A 19,703-nucleotide genomic window follows, 5' to 3' on the forward strand; every position below is an offset into this window, starting at 1 on the left:
CGGACGAAGACCAACTAGGAAGCATCCCGGAGGAGTCGTACAACTGAAAGCCCGATCAGCATCACTGACCGGGTGCTTGTGAGAGATCGCCATCCAGGAGGAAAGTTCAGGCTGCCATTTGAGCTAAAACCATGAACTGTTACCTAGATAAAGGGTACAATGGTGACAGCGTCACGGGGACACGAAGGTGTGACCCGCAATGTGTCTTTCTTCAAGAGAGTCCCAGCCGACGATGCGGAGGAGTTTCTACCACTCAACGAGCCAAGGATGGCTGAACCAGACAGGTCTCTCAGTTCCGCAGGAGAAGACCGCCATCCCCCAGTTGTCACAGTAGAAGTGGGTCAAAGCACCCCTGCTCCTGAGAAGACCCATGATCAGACTCCCCAAAGCGGTCAGCCGCCACAAGACAATGACAGCCCGGTGGAGCCTCCGTCGACTCCCGTTACCAGAAAGAACCAGAGTCGGTACCGCCTGCTGCTCCACCCCAAGCAGTCTCAGAAGTACCAGGACTTTGTGGCCTGCTGTCTACCTCCCTCCTGGCAGGCGATACAAGGGGCACCTGCAGATCAAGTAAGACTGTTCCATTGGTATCCTGTTTTGTCATGGACTGAAGGCTATAAAGTTTGAGTGTTATCACGGTTTTATAATTGGTTTTGTTCATTGGGTAAAGGAGGAATGTAATGTTGTCCTGGTGGGCCAACCCACCTGTTACAGAGAGTAAAGGGGTGGTCACCCGGTGAGACCCTGCTACGTGATGTAAGTGGACTGGCCCGGCATACGCTCGGCCAGCACGTAGTGTGATTAATAAAGATTCCGGTCTGTCTAGGCGTGGTTAGTCTGTTACTGGCCACCACGCAAGCTGAGTTGTACTGTCCAAGTGTGTTCCCTGCTAGGCCGTGCCCTTATACACCACAGGTGTTTACATGTGCAGTAGGTATGGATGTTTGCTGGAGAGGAAATCTAATTTAATTAGGGGTGGGTGATGTTTCATCCTGTTACAAATGTTTTCTTCTTAGATGTCGCTTCACTGGGAATTTACCAAATTAAAGTTAGTTATTGGGAGAAAATTAACTATAATCTAAAATAAGTGCTTGCCAACTATTTACATCTCAAAACAAAGGAGGGCATGATGACAAATAACTTGTCAGAATTTTTTATAATGGATATTCCAGCTAAAAGTGCTAGTTGTGTGTTCTACAATGGGAACGCTCTTTTGCAACCATCACCAACCCAAATTCTAACCCTGACGCAAATAAAATTCACCCTTAACCCTCACACTAATCTTGAAACTAACTTACTCTAAACATAAGCCTTGCTGTCCTCCTTACCCTAACATCATGCCTTTACTTAATTTCACATTTTTAAATGTAAGTTGGGTATTAAGTTAGCCATAAATCTATCCCTAATCCTTGACCAAAACCATAATTAAATTCCAAACCATAAGTGTAAGTCTTTACCCAACCCCAAGTACAGCCCATAAATATACATAACCATAATTGCAATAAATATTGCTCATTGACCTCCATGCTAATCTACAAATAAAAATATCTCCTTGTACGCTTCACCGGACACCTACAGATAGGACATCCTATATCCAGCAATCTTCCAAACACACACTTCAAAGGGCAACATGAATTTGAATTTAGTGTAATAGGTTTGTGGCCTCACTGGGGTTTAAAGCACAAAGTTAATTGTGCAATAATTCTGTTCTGGGTTTTAATGTAATTGATTTGCTGTCCTGACATAAATCTAGCTGTTTACTACGTAACCACTTTGCAGTGTGGAATGTTTTGTATTCTGATGTGTTTCCCTTCTCTATTTTAGCTCCAGGCTACCTACCAGTCCAACTCTGCCATTTGGCCTCACTTCAAGCAGGCTGAAGTAACTGCCTTTAGGTATGTATGCACAAGACATTCCAGGTGTCCCGACCTAAAAATCACTGCTCTGTCTAGTAGCCCCTATTGTGGTTTCGCATTTCACACAAATTAGCCATAGGCAGAAAATGTGTTACTGTGCGTGCCACACATACTTGTATTCTTGCTAAAGACAGTGGTCCCTAGACAAGGGTTAATGCGAGTGAACAATAAATATAGACCCAATCAGTACTATATTTTACAGCTGTCCAGCTGTAACCGAGTGATCTGTGAGCCGCATCCGCGGTCTCAAGTGTCAGGAGAATCTGTGATTAGCCGCAGTTACAGCATGTCTTGCCTGTCGGAATCGTGGAAAGGAGTGTACACGGCTCACAGCTTACTGGGTTACCGTCCCAGGTATACTGCAGCCATCTGAAATAGGCCTTCCTGGACCCTGATTCCTAGACCGCTATGCGGCAATCACCTCTCAGCCTCCAAAATACACTGGACGTGGTCCGGTAGCCTAATAAAGTTGTTACAGCCCTTCTAATTAGGTCGATTCTGACCCAGACTCTATTTGTACACACCGCACCTGCAGCCCTCTGCATCTTTCTTACTTGGCCCGGACTTCTAATTGGTCTTCAACTGGAACAAACCTCCTCCAAGTCACTCTTACCTGGACCTAGTTATTACAGGCAAAATGTACACAGGCATACCATTGATAATGTCCTGATGATGATCCTATATCTTTTGTAAGGATCGACACTCTGTTGACTTGCGTGTGCCATATAATATACACTTCTTTATTTAATACAAATTTTGTGTAATGGTGTCTCCACTATAATTTGTTTGTCATATCAAAATGTGCCCCATATAAACAATTTACTCTGCCTGAGCCTTTCTGTTTTCATGTTGTACGTCCTTCCCACTAAGTTGGATACAGGCTTGTGTCCCACTTTAATTGGTTCTTGCTTTATTTTGTATATATATAAGCAATTGCATATTAAAAACCCCCTGTCCGGCTAGACAGCTGTAAAATATAGTACTGATTGGGTCTATATTTATTGTTCACTCACATTAACCCTTGTCTAGGGACCACTGTCTTTAGAAATAATTGATTAGCCAAGGTCCCTGACAAATTGTATTTGGGTTTCACTTGTCTTTTATAACACACATACTTGTATGGAATATTTGTTCTCGAATAGGAGTGCAAGCTATGCATTATCAGATCAGACTCACTTCACACAACTGTGTCAGTGCTGAACTTTGCTCTGAAAGTAAGAAATTGTGTAGCATTATTTAGTGCACAGATCTACTGAGAGTACAGAGATTAACGCCACTCAAGCAATCATGCCACTGCCCACAAAGAGTAACTGGAACAAATAATGGACAGAATGCTGAATGATTCAAGCATTCTCCCACAGTCAAGAGAGCTGGGTTCAATCCATCATTCTTTTGCCCACTACACCACCCCAGTTTGGACCCAGCCATATACAAATCAGCCTTGACCTTGTGCCTCATGGGAACAGTCCAGACCGAACTGCAAATCCAGGTCCTCTCCGGACCGGAAACACGCATACTGGGACCAGTCACCCTTCATCACCCAACTTTCCTATGGGAATCAGAGGGGGAAATAGTTTTTAACCCCCCCCCCCCCTTTTTCTTTTTCTGTTTTGGGGTATGTCACCCTTCATCAACCAGGCTAGCTTGAATCCAGTGGCACAGGTAACAAGGGACCCACATCTGGGCATAGGGCGAAAAGTGTAGCTGCAACAAATGATGGACGGAATGCTGAATGATTCAAACATTCTCCCCCAGTCAAGAGATATGGGTTAAATCCATTGTTCTTTTGCCCACTGCGCCACCCCAGTTTGGACCCAGCCATATGCAAATCAGCATTGACCCTGTGCCTCATGGGAACAGTCCAGACCGAACTGCCAAGCCAGGTACTCCCTGGATTGGAAACCAGCATCCTGGGACCAGTCACCCTTCATCACCCAACTTTCCTATGGGAATCAGAGGGGGAAATAGTTTCTAACCCCCCCCCCCTTTTCTTAGCAGCCATCGCACACCACACAGCTCTTGTTCTTAGCCCTCACTTATAAGACCATTTTGAAAATTTCCATCAAGGAGGTTTCCTTGGTGACTAGATACCTCTTCTCATGACCTCCGCTCATGCTAGTTTTACTGTTTGACTTAGTGACATGCACTTTAGCTGGGCCCTCTACTTTTGTCTGACTTGATGGTTTCCTTTGCTTTTTTACAGTGAGGGTAGTGTTATTGCGTACTACTGGGCTGAGTTTGGTGTGCCGAAGTATCTTGAGGATAATTTTAATGAAGGAATGGCAGGCTTGAAGGCCCTCCGGCCAGTTGACGTGAAAGTGCGAACCAAGAGCGTGCTCATCGTGGACTCCATCAACTCATACCGTATGTCTATATTTATGTATCTTAATATTGAATACAATTCATACTTTGCTTTGTAGAGAGGGATATACGCAGAATTTGTCAAGGTAGAGAGGTAATCAGATAAAACATTTTGTAATTAAATTACTAGTGCCCTCTGTGTGCTTCTTTAGTCACCTACTCACTCAATGTAATTTTGTTTATATGATATTTTCATATATTTCTCCTTAAAGCAAACCTTTTGTAATGCATGACTGTTGTGTGAGAGCACAATTTTTATCCTACAAAGAAATGGTCTCTTTAGGGTTAACTGAAAAGTAATCTATCATGTATTTATTTGTTAAATCGGTGATGGATATAGTAAATAAAACTCTGTTCTTATAATCTTTGTTCTTATGCTGTTACTTTACGAAATATGAACAACATTGTTTTGCCAGTGTTATGCTTCCTTGTGCTGAATAAAACCTCTCATTGCCTCTGGATATTTTTTTTACTTATGCCTTGCACTTGGTAAAGCACCACATGCTACATAAAGGTTGCCATGTCAATGTGCGACCTTCAGTACAGTGGAAAACATGATTCATTTGCAGATTGTAACCCCTGCTCAGTCTTTCAATAGAAGGGGCATACCACTTGACTCCAGCTGGCCAAGCAGTAATCTGCAAGCTCCTTAGAAGAACTTATCCGTCCAATGCATTTCTTTCACTGGGGAGTCACTGCTATTATATCTACCAATCTGCTCACTTACCTCTTGAAAATGAAATATCATCTTCTACTACTGTTTTATACATTGGGGCTAAGTTTTCCAACTTGTCTGATGGGCCCTCCTTGCATGTGTGCGCCTCTAGCTCACACACTAGACCCTCCATTATGGGTGCCGGCCTCTTCTGGGTTGGGTGCCCAGCTTCCTTAGGTTTGGGTGCTGGTTTCATATTAAAAACGCCTCCTCTCTACGACCCCTGCTGGTTAAAATGCAGGTGCAGTCCCTTCGTCCTTGATGCCTGGTTGCGCTAGTCCCTCTTCCTGACTGGCTAGGTGGCCTGTCTTGCTTGTGGACTAGGCCCTCGTTAGGTAACAGACTGGCTCCTCTTCCTTGCTGATTGGCTGGGCCCCTTGCTTGCTTATTGGTTGGATGTGGCCTCTTGCTCTCTACCTATCTAGCCCCTCTTGCTTGCCTGTTCCTTGCTTGTTGTCTAACCCCTTTCCTTGCTGGCTTCTTATCTCCGTTTTGCCCACCTCCCTCTCTCTCCTGACTGCCCCCCCCCCCCCTTGCATGCTGCTTATTGGTTGCCTGGTTCCTCTCTCGATGCCTGACCCCATCGCTCACTGGCAGGCTTCCTTTCCCCTCTCGCTGGCTGGCAGCCAGTCTCTACTTTCTTGCTACCTGGTCTCTCTGGTGCCTGGCCACTCGGGTTCTTCTCTAACTGCCTGACCCGCTTATGTGCACTGGCTGCTTGGTCACCACGCCCACCCCCTGTCGCTGGCAGGCTGCCTGGAAGATGCTCCCTCACTGGCTGCCTGAAAGACGCTCGCTGGCAGGATGGCCTGCTTGCATGGCGCGCTCTTGCTCACTGGCTGCCTGGATGGCTCTAGCTGGCTGCATGATGCTCACCTCGCTTGCTGCCTGCCTGGGGCTCGCTGGCTAGTTGGCTGCTTGGATGGTGCCCGCTTACCGACTGGCTGCCTGGATGGTGCCCGCTTACCGGCTGGTTGCCTAGATGACACTCGCACACTGGCTGGTTGCCTGGATGTGGCTTCCACGCTGGCTGGCTGGATGGCACCTGCTGATGGTGCCTGCTGGCTGGCTGGCTGCCTGTCGTTCGTTTGCTGGCTGGCTGCCTGGATCGCGCTCGCTCACTGGTTGGCTGGCTGGCTGGTTGCCTTCCTGGATGACGCTCACTGGCTGGCTGCCCCCTTCCTGGATGGCGCTCTCTGGCTGGCTGGCTGGCCGCCTTCCTGGATGGTGCTGGCTGGCTGCCTTGCTGGACGGCGCTCGCTCGCTGGCTGGATGGATGGCGCTGGCTGGATGGCTGGCTGCCTACTTGGATGACGCTTGCTCCCTGCCTGCCTGGATGGTGCCCATTCGCTGGCTGGGTCCCTGCCTGGATGGCGCTTGCTCGCTGACTGCCTGCATGGATGGCGCTCGCTGACTGGCTGCCTGCATGGATGACACTCGTTCGCTGACTGGCTGGCTGCCTGGATGGCACTCGCTCGCTGGCTGCCTGGATGGCACTCGCTCGCTGGCTGCCTGGATGGCACTCGCTCGCTGGCTGCCTGGATGGCACTCGCTCGCTGGCTGCCTGGATGGCACTCGCTCGCTGGCTGCCTGGATGGCACTCGCTGGCTGCCTGCCTGTATGGCACTCGCTCGCTTGCTGCCTTGATGGCCCTCGCTCGCTTGCTGCCTGGACGGCACTCGCTCGCTTGCTGCCTGGATGGCACACTCTCGCTTGCGGCCTGGATGGCACACTCTCGCTTGCTGCCTGGATGGCACTCGCTCGCTTGCTGCCTCGATGGCACTCGCTGGTTGGTTGCCTGGATGGCACTCGCTCGCTGGCTGCCTGGATGGCACTCGCTCGCTGGCTGCCTGCCTGTATGGCACTCGCTCGCTGGCTGCCTGCCTGTATGGTGCTCGCTTGCTGCCTGTATGGCACTCGCTCGCTTGCTGCCTGTATGGCACTCGCTCGCTTGCTGCCTGTATGGCGCTCGCTCGCTTGCTGCCTGGATGGCCCTCGCTCGCTTGCTGCCTGGATGGCACTCGCTCGCTTGCTGCCTGGATGGCACTCGCTCGCTTACTGCCTGGATGGCACACTCTCGCTTGCTGCCTGGATGGCACACTCTCGCTTGCTGCCTGGATGGCACACTCTCGCTTGCTGCCTGGATGGCACACTCTCGCTTGCTGCCTGGATGGCACTCGCTCGCTTGCTGCCTGGATGGCACTCGCTCGCTTGCTGCCTGGATGGCACTCGCTCGCTTGCTGCCTGGATGGCACTCGCTGGTTGGTTGCCTGGATGGCACTCGCTGGTTGGCTGCCTGGCGCTTGCCGGCTGTTTGGCCTGATGGCACCTGCCGGCTGTTTGGCCTGATGGCGCATGCCGGCTGTTTGGCCTGATGGCGCATGCCGGCTCTTTGGCCTGATGGCGCATGCCGGCTCTTTGGCCTGATGGCGCATGCCGGCTGTTTGGCCTGATGGCGCATGCCGGCTGGTTGGCCGGATGGCGCATGCCGGCTGGTTGGCCGGATGGCGCATGCCGGCTGGTTGGCCGGATGGCGCATGCCGGCTGGTTGGCCGGATGGCGCATGCCGGCTGGCTGGCGCTGGCTGGCTGGCTGGCGCTGGCTGGCTGGCTGGCGCTGGCTGGCTGGCTGGCGCTGGCTGGATGGCGCTGGCTGGCTGGATGGCGCTGGCTGGCTGGATGGCGCTGGCTGGCTGGATGGCGCTGGCTGGCTGGATGGGGCTGGCTGACTGGATGGGGCATGCCGGCTGTTTGGCCGGATGGCGCATGCCGGCTGTTTGGCCGGATGGCGCATGCCGGCTGTTTGGCCGGATGGCGCATGCCGGCTGTTTGGCCTGATGGCGCATGCCGGCTGTTTGGCCTGATGGCGCATGCCGGCTGTTTGGCCGGATGGCGAATGCCGGCTCTTTGGCCGGATGGCGCATGCCGGCTGGTTGGCCGGATGTATGGCACTCGCTCGCTGGCTGCCTGCCTGTATGGTGCTCGCTTGCTGCCTGCCTGTATGGTGCTCGCTTGCTGCCTGTATGGCACTCGCTCGCTTGCTGCCAGTATGGCACTCGCTCGCTGCCTGTATGGCACTCGCTCGCTTGCTGCCTGGATGGCACTCGCTCGCTTGCTGCCTGGATGGCACTCGCTCGCTTGCTGCCTGGATGGCACACTCTCGCTTGCTGCCTGGATGGCACACTCTCGCTTGCTGCCTGGATGGCACACTCTCGCTTGCTGCCTGGATGGCACACTCTTGCTTGCTGCCTGGATGGCACACTCTCGCTTGCTGCCTGGATGGCACTCGCTCGCTTGCTGCCTGGATGGCACTCGCTCGCTTGCTGCCTGGATGGCACTCGCTCGCTTGCTGCCTCGATGGCACTCGCTGGTTGGTTGCCTGGATGGCACTCGCTGGTTGGCTGCCTGGCGCTTGCCGGCTGTGTGGCCTGATGGCGCATGCCGGCTGTGTGGCCTGATGGCGCATGCCGGCTGTTTGGCCTGATGGCGCATGCCGGCTGTTTGGCCTGATGGCGCATGCCGGCTGTTTGGCCTGATGGCGCATGCCGGCTGTTTGGCCTGATGGCGCATGCCGGCTGTTTGGCCGGATGGCGCATGCCGGCTGGTTGGCCGGATGGCGCATGCCGGCTGGTTGGCCGGATGGCGCATGCCGGCTGGTTGGCCGGATGGCGCATGCCGGCTGGTTGGCCGGATGGCGCATGCCGGCTGGTTGGCCGGATGGCGCATGCCGGCTGGTTGGCCGGATGGCGCATGCCGGCTGGTTGGCCGGCTGGCGCTGGCTGGCGCTGGCTGGCTGGATGGCGCTGGCTGGCTGGATGGGGCTGGCTGACTGGATGGCGCGTGCCGGCTGTTTGGCCGGATGGCGCATGCCGGCTGTTTGGCCGGATGGCGCATGCCGGCTGTTTGGCCGGATGGCGCATGCCGGCTGTTTGGCCGGATGGCGCATGCCGGCTGTTTGGCCGGATGGCGCATGCCGGCTGTTTGGCCGGATGGCGCATGCCGGCTGTTTGGCCGGATGGCGCATGCCGGCTGTTTGGCCGGATGGCGCATGCCGGCTCTTTGGCCGGATGGCGCATGCCGGCTCTTTGGCCGGATGGCGAATGCCGGCTCTTTGGCCGGATGGCGAATGCCGGCTCTTTGGCCGGATGGCGAATGCCGGCTGGTTGGCCGGATGGCGCATGCCGGCTGGTTGGCCGGATGGCGCATGCCGGCTGGTTGGACGGATGGCGCTCGCTAGCTGGCTGGATGGCGCTGGCTGGCTGGATGGCGCTGGCTGGGTGGATGGCGCTGGCTGGGTGGATGGCGCTGGCTGGGTGGATGGCGCTGGCTGGGTGGATGGCGCTGGCTGGGTGGATGGCGCTGGCTGGCTGGATGGCGCTGGCTGGCTGGATGGCGCTGGCTGGCTGGATGGCGCTGGCTGGCTGGATGGCGCTGGCTGGCTGGATGGGGCTGGCTGACTGGATGGCTTTGGCTGGCTGGATGGCGCTGGCCGGCCGGCTGGCTGGCTGGATGGCGCCGGCCGGCCGGCTGGCTGGCTGGATGGCGCCGGCCGGCTGGCTGGCTGGATGGCGCCGGCCGGCCGGCTGGCTGGCTGGATGGCGCCGGCTGGCTGGCTGGATGGCGCCGGCCGGCCGGCTGGCTGGCTGGATGGCGCCGGCCGGCCGGCTGGCTGGCTGGATGGCGCCGGCCGGCTGGCGCTCGCTGGGTGGCTGGATGGAACTCGCTGGCTGGCGCTCGCTGGGTGGCTGGCTGGCGCTCACTGGCTGGCGCTAACTGGCTGGCGCTTACTGGCTGTCTGGATGGCTTTCACTCGCTGGCCGCCTGCCTGGATGGCTCTCACTTGTTGGCTGCCTGCCTGGATGGCACTCGCTCGCTGGCTGCCTACCTACCTGGATGGCTGCCTTGATGGCGTGCGCTGCCTGGATGGCGCGCGCTAGCTGTCTGGCTACCTGGATGGCACTTCCTCGCTTGCTGGCTGCCTGCCTGGATGGCTGCCTTGATGGCGTGCGCTGCCTGGATGGCGCACACTGGCTGTCTGGCTTCCTGGATGGCGTGCGCTGGCTGCCTGGATGGCGTGCGCTGTCTGGCGCGAGCTGGCTTTCTGGCTGCCTGGATGGCGCGCGCTGGCTGCATGGCGCCTGCTGGCTGGATGCCTGATGGCGCACGCTGGCTGGCTGGGTGGCTGCCTTTACAACACTAGAACACAGGGGGTCTAACAGCCAAATTATGAAGCTGGGCTGCCAATCCGAATTACCAAGATCTCGGAGTGTCTAAACCATATAAAGACAGCCTATTAAAACAAGGGTGAACACTAAGTTTATAGGAAACACACTTTATAGGTCATTTAGAAATTGGTTTACAAAATCCATACCGTTTAGCAATGGGTTACCATCAAATTGACTTGATGACCAGTCCTATCTTCTGGCCATACCCAGGTGTTAGTAAGGCTAGTCCCCTGATCATTGGGACCTAAAGAGCCACACCATTCGTTGCTGGTTTAGGATTTGGTCCACCAACACAAATGAGCCGCCATATGATGGCTGATCTTTAATGGTTAAGTGAATTCTAGTGCAACACAAACAATATAGTGAATTTAAAATAGGATGTCCTCCTTATATAAATTTTATTCTGCGGCCAAACACCTTCTAATTAAAACCTAGAACAGTGCAAGAGAGACAGTCAACAAATATCTGTCTAGTAATGGGCCAACATGTTTCTGCCTATCGGGCAATCTGTCCCATGGCTTTCATCAGGGCCTCTGTTCTTTAAGTCGTTGCACTTGCAGTGATTCAAAAACAAAAAACACCACCATCACAAAAGTGGAATAATTAAGGAAAACGGTTGAATACGATTCAACCTTTAACAACCTGAAACATTAACCCTCCATGTCAATTGAGAAGTAGGATTTCTATGGAGGAAAATGTACAGTAATTAGTTTAACCTAACCATGTCCTTTTCCAAAAACATGTGTCTCACTAAAGCTATTTACAAGAAAAATAAACAATTTATGCTCCCCCTTCATGGTAGGGGAATTGACCTCGCCTCACCTTGACCTTGCTCAGGTTCTACGAGGCCCGCACTGTATAGATATAGGAGGTGAAACAGAAAGAATGAACACCATGAAGCCAAACTGTCAGCCTTCTAGCAAAGTGTCTAATACTCCCTCCGTTATATAACTCAACTTATGTCTAAATATCCACAAGTAAAGAGACTCCAGCACACCGACATCTATGTGAACCAAGTCGCAAAGTATCTCAGACTAATCCTATTTCTCTTAAAAATTTCATTAAAGTGTCTCAAGACTGCTCCGTACATTGTATTGGGACAGTGTTAATGCCAAGTTTGGCTGGCTGGCTGGCGCTAACTGGCTGGCGCTTACTGGCTGTCTGGATGGCTTTCACTCGCTGGCCGCCTGCCTGGATGGCGCTTGCTGGCTGGCTGGATGGCTCTCACTTGCTGGCTGGATGGCTCTCACTTGCTGGCTGCCTGCCTGGATGGCACTCGCTCGCTGGCTGGCTGCCTACCTGGATGGCTGCCTTGATGGTGTGTGCTGTCTGGATGGCGCGCGCTAGCTGTCTGGCTACCTGGATGGCACTTCCTCGCTTGCTGGCTGCCTGCCTGGATGGCTGCCTTGATGGCGTGCGCTGCCTGGATGGCGCACACTGGCTGTCTGGCTTCCTGTATGGCGTGCGCTGGCTGCCTGGATGGCGTGCGCTGTCTGGCGCGAGCTGGCTTTCTGGCTGCCTGGATGGCGCACGCTGGCTGCATGGCGCCTGCTGGCTGGATGCCTGATGGCTCGCGCTGGCTGGCTGGATGCCTGACCACTCCCTGCTCATGCGCAGCTGGCGTGATGGCCACCCCTCATATCTCTCACGTGCAACTGGTGTAATGGCCAACACCCTCTCACGTACAACTGGTGTACCTCCCCTGCTTGTATGTCAGCCTCCATTGCTCATTCCCTTGCCTCCACAGCTCATTCACTATCCCTCCCAGCACATTCACTATCCTCCACAGCACATTCACTATCCTCCACAGCACATTCACTATCCTCCACAGCTCATTCACTATCCTCCACAGCTCATTCACTATCCTCCACAGCTCGTTTGAAGCCTCTAGCCCATTTGCTTTGTACTGTGTACTTGTTTGCTGCGCTTTTTAATTTTTTTATCTTCACCCCCCACTGATCACCCAGGTGCCCTACAGTTGGTTCACTACCTTACTCTTTCATGTGTTGTATAACTGGCCTTGCCACATCACTTGCTGCTCCTTTCAGCCATACATTTATCATGCCCATTTTCTCTTTTTCTGCTATCTTTTCTTCCTGCTTGGTCCCTCAAAAGCATCTCACAATGTCCCCTTCACACTTCTTCCACACTTGCTCTCTTTACAGTTCATTTCACTTACTCCTTTGTTGGCCTCCACCAGTTGTTCCAAAATTGCCCCCCCCCCCCCCCCCCTATTCTCACTGGTACTGTGTTTTTATCAGCGCGCTATGATGCTGGCTTTATCTCACTTGGTTGTTCCTGTCTTGAACACTCTACTTGCATGCCATGCTGGGGTCCTCCCTCACTCATTGACCTCCCTCTCTAGCCTTCCTTTTTTGACTGCCCTTACCACTTTGTTTGTTTGCTTGCTGGCTTCCCCTTTGCTTTCTAAAGTGGTCCTCCTATATTTTGCTGGTGACGACACACCTATGAACCTCCTGTGGTTGCTGTTTTTTCACTGTTTTGCTTGCTGGCATCCACATGTATTGCTTACTCCTATGAACTCCATAGTCGTGCATCCACCCACTAACTCTTGCACAAAACCCCACAGTACCCATCACCTCCGCAGATGGTAACCCTTTTGTTATAGCTATGCAATTTATATAAATGATCAATGTACAATAATAAAACATTCTAAGCTCTTGTTTAATTCCCACAGCTGCTGATCTCAAGATGGTGAAGGATATAAAGGACCGTAAGTTGGTTCAAGTTTCTTATGTATTAGCATTTGAGTAATGGTTCCTCTGGAAAGGTTAACACTATATTTTGGCATCAACTAATATCCAAAAGGCAAGAGAAAAGCAAAAGGGCTTTGAGTGAAGGAAAAAAATATATAGGTTTGATTGGCTCTGCATTGCAGCAATGCAGCGGCTTGTCTGAATGGGATGATATTTGCCCCTTGGTCATTCAGATAGCACATCCATGACTATTGCTCCTTCTAAGTTCAATATGTGTGATGCTTTCCTTCTTAGTTATACATTGACCAATCTGAGGCAAGGAATATCCAAAGAAGCTGCAAAGTTCCTGCCAGAAAGAGAATAATACTGAGTCACTGTTAGTCTGCTAAGAAAGGGACAAATAGCTCATGCAATTAAGGAAGGAATATTATATCAAAAGTTCCCTTTCAAAGGCATTTGAGACACATTTCAAGATATCCCTTTCATTGATAATCCAGTGCTATAGGTGATCCCGTCCCAGAAATGTAAAAATGTGTGTACTCTATATACAACATATTTGTTAAATTTTCATTGACTTTAATAAATGTATTTTATTAAAAACTACTTTTTACGAATATATTTGTGAAAATCTATACATATTTGTTTTTAAAATGTAGTAGAATGATCATGTCCTATCCTAGCGTTTCAAGGTAAAATTGACGTAGAACAGTCTTATATTCATACCATATTTTTCTGTTGTAATTCTATGTAACAATGATTGAAAACATTCAGGAGTCATTGCCTTTCTACGGTCTAACATTGTTTTTAAACAGTTGTAACTTTTTTTGACATCTGTCAATGCTGAGGTTTCAGCGATTACACTAATATTTTATCTAGACTTCATCCAGGCACATCACCAAAATATATTTGAAATCCTTATACTTGCTTCAGTTTTACCTGCTAAGCATATTTTTTGTGAACCTTTGGAAACCCCATGCATGATTTCATTATTCAAGTGGTGCAAAAATATTTAGGGTATAACAAAAGGAAAGAATGGGATTCATGGAATCTACATACTTTCCTCAGAGGAATATTACTTGAATATTGTGTACGTAGATAGTGGAGCACATTTAGGTAGGCAATGATTATCTATACAACCTGACCACAATCTGACCTTCCTGAATCTACTTTAAACATCCCTGGTATCTATCTTATTTGTAGCTATTTTGGTAAATAATTTTTGCAGACAATCAATGGGTCAAAGAACGGTTTTGTAAAAATGTTCTTTAATCTCTCTTGCGTTTCATTTAATTCAGCCGATTGCATTTTAGGGAGAGTGCAATCAAATGTAACACCTATCAAGAAATTCATAGTTAAAGATGTCACCTATTTGGTGAACCAAAGATCACTGCATCTTTAATTATAGTAATGGAACTTGCCTGAACCTGATCTCCACATATACTTTATCTGGGAAAATTCAGTTATTTTCTTGTATTTCCTTGCACCCTATTACATTCTCTACTGTTCTTTGCTACCGGGTTTTCACTTTAATCAACCAAGTTAACTATGAACAATGATCAGCCTACATGAAGCATCAGAAAAAACCTGGTTAGCTGATACATACTTGTCTATAGGGACATCGGAATGCTTTTTTGACAGTATCGGGCATCTGTGATGTTGGTATAGCTACAGAAGATTGGAAGAAGTCTGGTGCTTCTGCCAATTGCCTCACTTTGCCCAGCCTTTTTATTGCTTCAGAGTTAGTCAGCTACCAGAGAAACCTCTATTTTGTTTGAACTCCAATTCACTGGTTTAAACGAGGTAATGTAGGTTTCGGTAAGTTTGCTGAAACCATAAAGTTAACAATCCAGCCAAAATACAATTGACCTGAGGTAACCAAATATACTTTTCTATTGCTTATAATGTGTTTAGATGCAAGCTAATGCCCTTTACTGCATGATGGTTTTAACTTTTAAGCCGTACTAAGTAAATATCATTGTGTTTGAATAACTTGGAGTATTTCTTTCTTTGGCACAGAATCTTGCTTTTTTGGGTTGCATGCTAAAACTGGGACCAAAATAAGTTTCTCAACTCCTGGGTTCCCCAACAGCCCTTACCCATCCAATGTAAACTGCCAGTGGATTCTCCGTGCGGATGTAGGACACTTCATCAGCATCTCGTTCCTCAGCTTTGACTTGGAGGGATGCCAGGTTCTGGACAATGATTATGTGAAAATCTATGACTCCCTGAGCCCTGCTGAGCCTCGAGCACTTAAGAAGTGAGTTGTACAATTGGGACAGGTTCTGGAGTTTAATATTCTTCCATTATATGACTCTCACACCTTAAGCTGATTTTGATTCCACTATGTGCTTTGGTTATACATTTTATCTTTGTATTCCCTTTACGACATTACCATTATTATTCCCTTGTATTGTTGCCCTTTCTCCAGGCAGTAGTCATGGAAGGAGTTATTGGCTTTTTTCTTCTAGAAAAAGATTGATGAGGTATAATCTAGTGCTAAAGTCATTGTTTAAGAACTCTGTGAACCGATCTCCTAACACAATATTGTGAGTTGCCCTTGACAATGGTTTTATATGCCTTTGCCTTAGTTTCAATAATGACACAAATCCTAGAGCTGTCGAAACAGGATAGCCTACATTGAAGCTTAAAAGATGGGGACAGAGAGGCAAAAAATCATTTTTGTTTGTTAGATGAGAGATGATGCATTTCAAAACAAAAGCATTTACATAGAGATATTGAAGTTACATGTATTTTTATACACAGTGAAGGAAGCTGTTGTCTCTTATCTTAAGTCCACAGTTGCTATCCTAACCAACATGTTCTCCTCAAAAGCACTTTGGCAGATTAAAGCAGAAACAAGCATGCTTAAGAAAAGAATTTAAATGGTCTTATAAAACTCATGGAGGTAGCTCAAATAGTTTTTTTGAGGCAGTCACAAGTTATAACCATTAAAATAAACAACATTATTGTTTAATTAGATACTTTAGTACCTTATACTCCACCGTCACTTAAATAAAAATGCCATTCCAGTGATTATCAAAAATGAGCCTAAATGTTCAACTCTGAATGACTAGCAAATGTTAAACTCATTTTCACCTGGCCCTTTGCCACTGTCTGCAACATCGCTGCCTCCCAACAACTCTGTGACAACCTAGCCAACTTTGTGACAACTTATCTGACTTATTCCACAGCAAAATCTCAAATGTCTACAGCAACTAATCACATCATCCCAACCCTAGAGAACTTGTTGCTAACTTACCGAACTCCAACCAAGACGGCCTCCTAACCAAATTGACAACCCTCACCAGAAAGCCAGCAGCAGTCATGCGCACAATCCACGCAGGGACCTCTACAGACCCATGCCCCCATTACATCTACAACCTGGGAACATCACCCATCATCACCACCCTGACCCACATTCTCAACACCTCCACCACGTCTGCCACTTTTCCGAATGAAGGGAAACTTGCTGGAATAAATGCCATCCTCAAGAATTCCACAGCCGATCCTAATCAACGGAGCAACATCCAACCCATCTCCCTGCCCCCATATCCAGCCATATAGATTGAGAAGGCCATCAACAAGCAACTTGCTACCCACCTCTAACTTCACCTTCTTTTAGACAATTCTGAATCGGGATTCAGAAAGAATTACAGCACTCGTGGCGGTCACTAACGGACATTCAAATCATCTTGGAACAAGGAGAAACAGCTGCTCTCATCCTGCTCGACCTCTATGCGGCCTTCAACACTGTTTACCATAACACTCTCCTCAGAAGACTCCACAAGATTGGCATACAAAGATCTGCTCTCAAATAGATCTGTTCCTTAATCCGTGGAAGAACCCAAAGGGTCAGGCGCTCGCCTTCACATCAGAGAACAGGAAATGTATCTGAGTCCCACCGGGATCGTCCCTCAGCCACACCTGTTTCAGCATATTCATTACAGAGCTCGTCAACATCATCCGATCAAAAGACCTAACGTCAACCCCTACCCCTACGCCAATGACACACCCATTTCATCCTCTCCATGACTGACAAGACAACCATCACCAGGTCTGACTTCACCACCTGCATGAATGATAGCAGACTAGATGTAAACCAGCTTCCTGCAGCTCAACTCCAACAAAACAGAAGTGCTGGACTTTGCCAAAAAGACCTCCCAAGGGTACTCCACCTGATAGCCGTCGCAGCTAGGACCCACACCCACTGTTCATGCCAGAAAGCTAGGGATCATCTTAGACGACAAGCTCAACATGACGACTCGAGACAACGTAAATGCAGTGTGCACCTCCTGCTTCCACATCCTACTCATGCTAGAAAAGATCTTCAAATAGTTGCCTCAGAACACCAGAAGAACAGTCTGGCAAGCACTCTTCACCAGCAGGATGGGTTACGGCAACGCTCTCTATGCTGGAACCTCCATCACCACCTACACAGGCTACAGACCTTCTAGAATACTGCTGCAAGACTCCTTGACCTCCCATGCAGCAACCTCCTCACACTACACCTCAAGAAGCTTCACCAACTTCCCATTCACAAACACACCCAATTCAAACTTCTCATGCACACAAACAAAGCTCAACACAGCACAGGACCAGAATACCTAAACAGCTGCATACACTTTGACCAGCTCACCCGACATTTATGCGCTGCCTCTTCTTACTCACACATTCTCCACACTTGCAAAAGCAAAACTGGTGGATGCTTATTTTTCTACATCGCACCTAAGACATGGAACGTCATCCCAAACCAGAAACGGTTGGTATAAGGGAAAGCAATTCTAGTGCCTGTGTTTGTTCCTTGAAATTGCTTACATAGTTTGTTGTAAAACATGAATATAACATTATCAAAAATGAAGCTGGTTGTTGGCATCAACACATTAGTATATTAAATACGGCAAGCTATGTTACAGTGGTCCTTGCGAAGTCTGTTAATTTTTGATAACCATCAATGCTGCATGCTATAGGGTATAGAAGGAACATGTCTTGACTTTTGCAATAAGTACATTGGCTGTCTTGTAGCAGTGAAAGAAAATATTGTGACCAAAACCATCCCAGATCAATGTATTAAGTTGGAGACCATTGACAGCAAACCATGAAGGGAGGTTGTGTTAAAAATAAGTTGTTTGCTTATTTTGTAGTGATAAGTATGTGCTAGTAGAACTGGAGAAAACATTAACAAGTGTAAAAGAAGGAACAAGATAGAAAACAAAAGTACATAGTGAAGAGACTGTGAGTGGTATTGAAATGCGGTTTGAGAGAGACAGTCCGAGTAAGTAGAGCAGAGCATGGATGAGGGTGAAGGAAATGAGAGTGAGTGAAAGATCTACTCCTTACTCTTACTGTTCATTCTCACAGGATGGCAAATCAGACAGTATCTTACAAAGCTAAAGACAATACTATGCATCTAGACATTTCCCATTCTTCTGCTCTTGACTAAGGTGTTTTGGATTTCTACATTGCAGACTCTGTGGCAGTTACCCTTCTTCATATAACCTCACGTTTCATTCATCGCAGAATGTCATGCTTGTTTCTCTGGTCACCAATGCCAAGGGGCAGCACCCTGGTTTCAAAGCGGAATTTGTCCAAATACCAATGAAGACGCGTAAGGACATATATTTGTATTGATTTCCCTTTCTTGCATATGTCGACCATTGTCACATGTTGATTTGCTAATTCTATATGATTTCACTTGCCTTAATCATCTTTTTTTCTGTCAAACGAGCTTTCGCTCCTGGTTATGATTTCTGCCTTCTCTCTTTTTAAAGCCCGCTGTTTTGTTGATATTTATCTTTATTGCTCCATCATTCTGGTAGATTTAATTTTACTTTTTTTCTTGTATTATTCATTTTGGCATTTATTCTGGCTTTCTCTCTTCGATAGTTTTCCTTTCTCTAATACTCTTTTGATTACTTTTTAGGTCTAGCTTAGAGACCCCTTTAGCTGTCCAACAGCATCATATAATCAAAGAAAAAATAATAAATGAAAAAGACATGCCTATATATGGAGTGGCTTTGGGCTATCTATTAATGCTTTTCAGCTGTCATTCACATTTTGCTTTCAACCCTCCACAGCATGCAACATGGGAAATGGGTTAGCCCACTGGAGCTATTGGCTTGTTTGCAATGTGAATGACTGCAGTTTACCGGATCATAATCCCCTAAAAGGAAGTAGCTTCAGTGCTAGGGCTGGTGGGAAACAATTTGAAGGTTTTTTTCTTATAGTTCATTATCATTTAAATTTTTTAGTCAACCTTGTATATTTGAATGTAACTTTTAAAGTAATTCAAAGCCAATAATAACTTTTGAGTAAATAAGTAATCACATTTTCTCGTGATCTGCAGTCAAACTACGTGTTTTAAGTACACCTGCCTGCTAGGAATCACCTGTGATGCTCCATTAAACTTTTATATACAATAGTTTTAGCTCTCTTTTTTAATTTACAGTATTGGATGCATCTGACCACCATGTTTAAGGGATATGCTCCTTTTCGTGCCATAACACTGCAATAAATTTTTTTTTAACTGACACAGCAAAAAATGTAAACTTTAAACCGATTGGCTCAGCTCATCTTTCCTGTTATTGTTGTGGCTTCCACCAGCCTGTTAAATATCCTTTCCTTCGTTCTCTCTTCAATGCTTCATCTTTGATAGTTTCACAGTGGCTATTTGTTTCATTTATAAAGTACTTCATGTTTCTGTCTCTTCTGTTTGTCTTTCTGTTTGAATAATTTTTTGTCTCTTGGTTATTGTTTAACTATCTCAGTGACTT

At 48.3% G+C, this 19,703-nt stretch overlaps 1 protein-coding gene across 3 annotated transcripts in view; it reads left to right on the forward strand.

Moving 5' to 3' along the window:
- The window catches only part of ST14 (ST14 transmembrane serine protease matriptase), a 423,216-nt gene that overhangs the window by 177,977 nt on the left and 225,536 nt on the right, over nucleotides 1-19,703 (forward strand). For all 3 annotated transcript variants that reach the window (XM_086956919.1, XM_086956920.1, XM_086956921.1), the window contains exons 4-8: nucleotides 1,825-1,895; nucleotides 4,120-4,280; nucleotides 12,915-12,950; nucleotides 14,950-15,190; nucleotides 18,399-18,538. In XM_086956919.1, coding sequence (XP_086813045.1) covers nucleotides 1,825-1,895; nucleotides 4,120-4,280; nucleotides 12,915-12,950; nucleotides 14,950-15,190; nucleotides 18,399-18,538 — 649 coding nt within the window. The remainder of the gene's footprint in view (nucleotides 1-1,824; nucleotides 1,896-4,119; nucleotides 4,281-12,914; nucleotides 12,951-14,949; nucleotides 15,191-18,398; nucleotides 18,539-19,703) is intronic.

This window comes from Lissotriton vulgaris, chromosome 2_1 (genome assembly GCF_964263255.1).
Source record: "Lissotriton vulgaris chromosome 2_1, aLisVul1.2, whole genome shotgun sequence".
NCBI lineage: Eukaryota > Metazoa > Chordata > Amphibia > Caudata > Salamandridae > Lissotriton > Lissotriton vulgaris.